We start from the raw sequence: 7,500 nt of genomic DNA on the forward strand, positions 1-7,500 counted from the left end.
TCTGCTGCAGCGTCGCAACCGTCTCAAGTGCAGATGGACATGGCGCTAACGCTAGGGAAGAGCTAGCACTGCCTTAGAGCTGAGGGCCTTGTGTTTAGTTACCACTAATGGAGATGTCTACAGGTGCTATTCGGTGCTAAAAAATAACATCCCACTTGCTCTCTACATATTGAAGGGATATTGTGTCAAAGGTTAGCAATTAGCAGGCTAGGTTAACAAGGGGGCAGTAGACTGGGTGGAGTGGGGGGACCCAGACCGATCAGTGACTTTGACCGAACGTCGAGGAGGAAGGAGAGGAAACAGGCTGACGGTGCGGCCTTGGAGGACCGAGGGGAAAGCGGATACAGCACTGTACTTTTATGTTTACCCCCAAGCGCATTTTTTCTCCATTTCATTCGTGACTGATGCTACGAGGAGGCAGTGACGCATCCGGGGTGATTTCCCCCTGATACTGTTATTATTCTGTCCGCGCTTGTCCAGCCCCCCCTTTCTAGTGAATCCTATTTTTCTGGGGGGCTGGGGGGGGGGGGTGTATATAAATCTTTGGGCTGTAGGTAGTATGGCAGTAAATAACCTTGCTCCTGCTGGGTAGAGCCGCTTTATCAGTGGCGGAAAAAAAGCCCTTCAGATTGACACAATGGCATCCGCTTCTACAGGGGTAGAGGGCACGGAGGGAGGAGGGGGAGGCGCGAAAGGAGGAAAGCAAACACAACAAACCGAGAGATAGTCTCGATATCGCCCAAATAGGATGGAGAAGTGCACAAATCCCGCCGCCCCGGTCTCTCTTCACCCTCTGGCCCCCCCTCTCTCTTCTCTCTTTTCCCCAAACCTGCTCTTGTGTGAGGGAAAATTATTGTTTATTATCAGTAACAGGATGCTATTCTCAAATTTCAGTTATGGACTCAATGGAGCCGAGCCCCTTGGCTTGGCACACTGTTTCATGTCTTTACAAGGCTTTACCCAGCCAAATCTTTCAAACACCGAATCCAGCCTTGTACGCCAAATATCTCACTTTTGTGTGTGTGTGTGTGTGTGTGTGTGTGTTGGGGGGGGGGGAGGGGGGAGTGTGTGTGTTGTAAAGTCTCATCTGTGTCAGTCCTTGTGTTGTGTTGCCTCTTGCATTATTTTACATTTTTGTCCCCCCCCCTACCCCCCTCCTCCTCCCTGCCTCCCCCCTCAGCATATCAATGAAGGCCAGACACGTACAGGGGGGGGGTGTGTGGGGAGGGGGGGGGGGGGTTGTAGCTGTGCATGGCTGAGCGCACTGTTCAATAGTATGAGCTTGGCTGTGGCTGGCAGGCTACGGCTGGGGCCCGCTATCAGGCCCGGTTATCGTTTCCCATGAAGGCTCCCTTATCACCCGGGCCCAGAGAGGTCTCCCTTCTATTCCTCACTCCCCTCCCCCTCCTCCCCCCCTCCCCCCTTTTCATATCCACCGCCGAGCGCTCCCCGCTCGCTCTGCCGCGCAACATTCACCGGGCTTCAAAGATTCACACTTCCCAAACTCCATAAGAGTTTGTGTGAACGCTCAATTTGCCAAAACTGTTTTCCAGTGTAATTGGGCTTGGTACCTGTGTCCATGAGATAGCGGAGCCTCTTCTCCACACGAGCCGCCCCGCGCGTCTATGTGCCTCTGCTCGCTCTCCAGTGCGGACAGCTCCCCGACCACGTACTGACTGGTGTCTTTGAACGCCTTCTGTGGGGGGAAGGGGGGGGGGAGATGGGTAGGGTGGGAGAATGGAAAAGAGAGAGGGGGGAAAAATGAAAGAGAGAGGAGAGAAAGAAACAGAGAAATGAGAGAGGGAGGGATGAGAAAAAAAAAGGATGGAGAGGGTTAAAATTCATCATCAGGTAGGTGTCACGTTCAGTATCGAGACGTTTTCCTTATTCTTTCAAAACAGACGAGAAGAAGAAAGCTGCGTAGAGAGATTTTTGAGACGCGAGAAAATGAAATGGCAGGCTTGCATTTGAAGAATCTTTGATGATGCCCGCCTTGTTGACGTTATTCTTTAACTAGTAATTGTTTTAGATTTGGGTCGCATATTTGCTCTCTCGTCTTGGTCTTTAAAGACGTCGAGACAGCTAAGCTTAAAAACCTTATAGGGAGCTGAGTGTCTTTACACAAAACTCCTAATGGAGCATCTCAGACACTCAATATGCAGGCCAAACCTTTTATCTAGTGATATACTAGCAGCTGTCAGACAGCAACCTTTATCTGTGCCCTCTCATAATGCAGTACTTAAGTGCACCACCCTTCCTGAACCACCTTCCATTCAATTAATGGGACAACCCTACAGTCTATTGTAACTGTTTAGACACACACGCGATTAGCGGTAGTGTGTGTGTGCACACGAGAGACAGGGAGAGATATAGACTTCACAGCTAATTTCCTTGTTTGATGGGGGTAACCCCCACCTCCCAGTGTTCCCCTGCCTTCACCCCTCTCACACACACACACACACATACACATACACATACACACACACACACACACACGCACAACACACACACACACACACACACACACACACACACACACCATTTCAGACCCTCGCTGACCTCTTTCACCTCTCTCTCCCTCCTGCTCCATTCTCAAGTGTAACTCCGCAGGAAAATAAAATTGAAGAAATGTTTATTCAAATTCACCACTGAAGATGCCTACAAACTGTATTTTTTAGTGCTGATGTCTTCTATTTTCTTAATAGGAACAAGACTCGTGAAGAGGAGAGAAAGTTTACCGTTTTTTTTTCAATCCACCCAGGCTAGCACTTTTCCTGCACTCCTCCCTATGAGTGAGTGTGTGTGTGTGTGTGTGTGTGTGTGTCTGTCTGTCAGAAGCTGATTCCTGGGCCCCCTGTGCGCGCGCTCTCGCTCTATCACCATATTTTCCTTGGCAAATCAATTTTACACATGATCAGCCCACTCCCCTTGCCGCGCTCGGCCCAGCCGTAATTAAGAGGAGGGAAATTACCATATATATTATATTAATGCAAACATCATTCAGCAGGTAATTCTTGGCTGATCGGGATAATGGAAAGGTTCAACACCCATTAACCCTGGGGCCCCGGCACTGGGGCGGGGGGGGGGGGGGGGGGGGGGGGTGGGAGGCTGGGAAGAGATTCGCGCCCAGAGTCTCCTGTGACACACACTCACACACTCATGGACACACACACATTCACACACTCATGGACACACACACACACACACACACACACACACACACACACACACCTTCCAAAGCCAGGGCTGAGATATCTGCTATTGTAATAATTAAAATCGCGCCCCCCCCCCCCCTCCCCTCTCCCCTACACACACACACACACCCACACACCCACACCCCCACACCCATGTGTAAGATCAATAGAGGAAATGTCTTTGTGGAGAGGACAGAAGTAGTGTCGGCTGATAGACATATCTAAGAGTAGAGAGGGATGGGAGGAGACAAGGGAGGGGAAATTAGAATAGGCGATTGTGAGTTAGGGAAAGGGGGAGATTTTTAAAATGTCTTTATTCTGTCTTTTTCTAATTCCTCCCCCCCCCACCCCCCGCCCCCCCTCCTTTATCTGACAATTATTTAGGTCCGGGGCTAATGCGGGGGCAGAAAGGTGCTCCAGATAGACATTGTAAAAAAAAAAATAAAAAAAAAATAAAAGAAAAGAGCTCTCCCAATCTCTCTGTGGCGTGATCTTTCCGCCGTCCGAATGTGTCGGCAGAAATAATCGACCCCGATTGGAGGGAGGGAGAGAGAACGAGAGAGGGTTCGAGCGAGGGAGGGGAGGGAAGGGAAGGAAGGAGGGGAAAATTAAGTATGCATTAAGTACTTCTTCTTCGGGTGCCCCTGCGAACGTCTGTGTCCATCAGCGCTCCTCTCTCCTCGCTGCCCGCACGCCTCAGATCCTCCGGCACTGATCTCTGCCTTTTTACCTCTGAAAGACAAGGAGGGAGGGAGGGAGGGAGGGATGTTGAAGCAGATCTTTTACACATTCACACCTCTCATGCCACACGACCAGAGGCCTGTGGGGGAACTGAGAAATGAATTTTCGGTGTGTGCGTGCGAGATAGTGTGTGTGTGTGTGTGTGCGTGCGAGATAGTGTGTGTGTGTATGTGCCTGTGCACAAGGGGATGTTTGTACCATGTGGGACGTGGAGGGTGTGTATGTGTGTGTGTATGAGGGCTGGTGAGTAAGAGGATGGTAGTGTGTGTAGTACTGAGTACGGACCCAGTGTATTAGAGGGCCTGCGCTGCCAAGCCTAGTGCAGAGACCTGGCCAGGGTGTGTGAACGGAGAGTGTCCACGTGCTGTACTGTCATTGTGTGTGTGTGTGTGTGTGTCTCTCACCTGGCCTGGTCTCCACATACTGACTGAAGGACTTCAGCTGTGTTTTCCTGACCGCAGAGTCCTTGTTGAAGACCACTGGACTACGCAGGTGCTCCGTTGCCCTGCGCAACCTCTCCGCTCGCAACTCCTCTGCGTTGTTCTGTCAGAGAGAGACACACACAGCCAGAAATGTAGTCGTAATCTTGCACACATAGACACAGACACAGACACACACCACACACACACACACACACACACACACACACACACACACACACACACACACACACACACACACACAGGACTATAGGGCCTGAGATTAATCCCACAGAAGTTGATGATATGCTTGCCTCTCATTGTTTGTTTGTTTTGTTTGTTTGATAGAGGCCCATACACTCCTTCCATCGCTCAGGAGGAACACAACACAACACACACACACACACACACACACACACACACACACACACAAAAGAACCGGAGGCAATTAAGTTGAATTTCAACGAAGAAACCCTGAGCCAGAAAATGTATTCAGATTATGCAAACACAAAGCGCTATTGTTTTCAAAGTGAACACATGTTTAAAAAGCTACACGGCTGTTTCTCTCACTATCAAAAAAACGGCACGCTGAAACGCCTTATTATGATCGAGACGCAGTATGCCAAACAGAGTGAAAAGAAAGCAACTCGGTTAGACTGACGACGTTCCCGCAATGTTAATAAGACGCCGAAACGTGTAATAAAGTCGACAATTAGGGACACGTTCCACTGCTTGAGACAGAGAGAGATAGTTAAGGCTAATAGACAAGGAAGGAGGGAGGAACACACACACACACACACACACACACACACAACATCTGCTTAGTTTCAAATTATGGATTTACAAAACTAAAACAATTCCAGCAATTAGTCTGTCAGCCCTTGCCTTGCTTCTATTGACAGTAAGCTTATTATGCATTGAAATAACAACATAACTTTTAGGGCTGTCCTTCTGATCCAAAGTGGATAACTATGTATTGTTATAGTATATATTGTTAATAGAAGTTGCTGACTCTTCTGTAATCGACGCACAGCTAGTCAGGCAGGTATAAACTTCTCACTCAACTGTCATAAAACTAGAGTACAGTGTGTGTGTGTGTGTGTGTATGTGTGTGTGTGTGTTTGTGAGTGAGTGACTTGACCTCTAAAGACATACCCTCCCCTAACACTCCTCATGGTCGCTAATGTCTAAAGACAACAAACTACCCGTGGACAAAACACACACCACGGGAGTCTGTAGCATGAACACTCCTAGAGGACTAGGTGTGCCCCCCCCCCCCATCTAGACCCTGGGACAGGCAGATATCAGGGCCTCTCCATCTCCTTCCCCCTTGATCTCTTATCACTGTTATCATCTATCATCGCTGTGGTAAGCTGTGGCTGTGGTGATTTGAGATGTTGGGTTGTATGTATGCGTGTGTGTGTGTGTGTGTGTGTGGGGGGGGGGCTGCGTGACTAATGTTGCGGTCTGCTGAGCGTCGCAGACCCTTATCGTGCAGCACCGAGGCTGTGCATACACACAATTGCTAATGAGAGAGCGAGAGTGTGTGTGTGTGTGTGTGTGTGTGTGTGTGTGTGTGTGTGTGGCGCTCCCACAGCCCCTTCCACCAGCCTCAAGGACTTTTGGGATGCCCCTTCCTCTAGGGAAAGAAACAGTTTATCCTCCTTTGTAAGAAGGGAAGGAAGACAACAAAATGCAAAAACAAATCCAAACAAACAAACACACAAGGCCTCATTTGCACAAAACTGCATATAATGTGTCTTAATATGTTTTGTTTTAGTAGCTTGGCAGAGGGGGGTAGGTAGAACGTGCTGGAAAGCGCAAAGAGATGAAGAAAGTGAAGAGTAAAGGAAACAAGGAGAGAGAAGAGCGAAGAGAGAGAATAATAAAATAACAGAGAGAGAGAGAGAACGAGGGAGGTTGAGAGAGGATTAGAGAGGTAGAGAGAGATAGAGAGGACTAGAGAGTGGAGAGAGATAGAGAAGACTAGAGAGGTAGAGAGAGGTAGAGGACTGGGAGAGGTAGAGAGAAGACTAGAGAGAGATAGAGAGAAGACTAGAGAGATAGAGAGAGATAGAGAAGACTAGAGAGATATAGAGAGGACTAGAGAGGATTCAAAATCAATTAAACAGATGTCAGATTTGCCTAGCTGTGTTGTTGACTGTCAATAGTCACAACACACACACACACACTCTTCAATCATCCACACAAACTCTCCAATCTGAAAAGGTCAGTCGATATGACAGGCCTATGCATACTATGCTAGTGTGTGTGTAAGGGCTTAAGTAAGATTCATATAAGCATGAGAGGGATAAACTAAATGGTGTGATATGAGGTGGTCAAACAGACAAATGCACACATAGGATGACAGGGGTCAATTTGACCCAATAGACATGATTGACCCTTTAGTAACTTGTAGAGAGAGAGAGAGAGAGAGAGAGAGAGAGAGGCAGGGTCAAAGAAAGGATGAGAGAAATGTAAAGAAGGACTGAAGCTAAAATGGGTTTAAGACCTGTGTGTGTGTGCGTGTGTGTGTGTGTGTGTGTGTGTGTGTGTGTGACCGTACCTCCAGTCCTTCTGTGGGGCTGAGTGGAGAGGCAGTCGAGGCGGTGGGTGAGTCGAGGAGGAGGAGGAGGATGGGAGGAGAGGCCGCCAGGTCGCACCTCTACTAGTTTCTTCAGTTTTAAGTCAACATGCTTACTGTTTACACCTGGGGAGAGAGAGAGTGAGGTCAGGGGGGTACATTTACATTTCGGTATGCCTTCATGGACAGTACCAGTCAAACGTTTGGACACACTTTCCCAATGGGGAAATGACTGGTACTACTGTACATCACAAACATTTAGAACACAACATGATTGTCATACTGTACATACACACAAACAACTAGGAGAGACAAGAAGCTACCTACATACACACCCATGTACCCCCCCCCCCCCCCCCCCCGCGCACACACACACACACACACAGTCAATGGGGGGGAGAGGGGGCCATTCAAATACAGCGAGAGGGTCAGGGACACTTGTAAGAGGGGCGAACTTTGTTTGCATTCCTGTCACATCCTTGATTTCTGCCGTGTGCCACCAGCCGATAAGAGAGATATACATACACATATGTACGTACACACACACACACGCACACACACG

The 7,500-nt window shown here is 48.7% G+C and overlaps 1 protein-coding gene across 1 annotated transcript in view; it reads right to left on the minus strand.

Moving 5' to 3' along the window:
* The window catches only part of ehbp1 (EH domain binding protein 1), a 143,230-nt gene that overhangs the window by 28,515 nt on the left and 107,215 nt on the right, over nucleotides 1–7,500 (minus strand). The window contains 8 exon segments of the mRNA XM_080548996.1: nucleotides 1,572–1,614; nucleotides 1,616–1,696; nucleotides 3,822–3,830; nucleotides 3,832–3,926; nucleotides 4,340–4,478; nucleotides 6,921–6,973; nucleotides 6,976–6,996; nucleotides 6,999–7,064. Coding sequence (XP_080405122.1) covers nucleotides 1,572–1,614; nucleotides 1,616–1,696; nucleotides 3,822–3,830; nucleotides 3,832–3,926; nucleotides 4,340–4,478; nucleotides 6,921–6,973; nucleotides 6,976–6,996; nucleotides 6,999–7,064 — 507 coding nt within the window.

The sequence above is a fragment of the Nansenia antarctica genome (assembly GCF_963989245.1).
Source record: "Nansenia antarctica genome assembly, chromosome: 19".
Lineage (NCBI taxonomy): Eukaryota > Metazoa > Chordata > Actinopteri > Argentiniformes > Microstomatidae > Nansenia > Nansenia antarctica.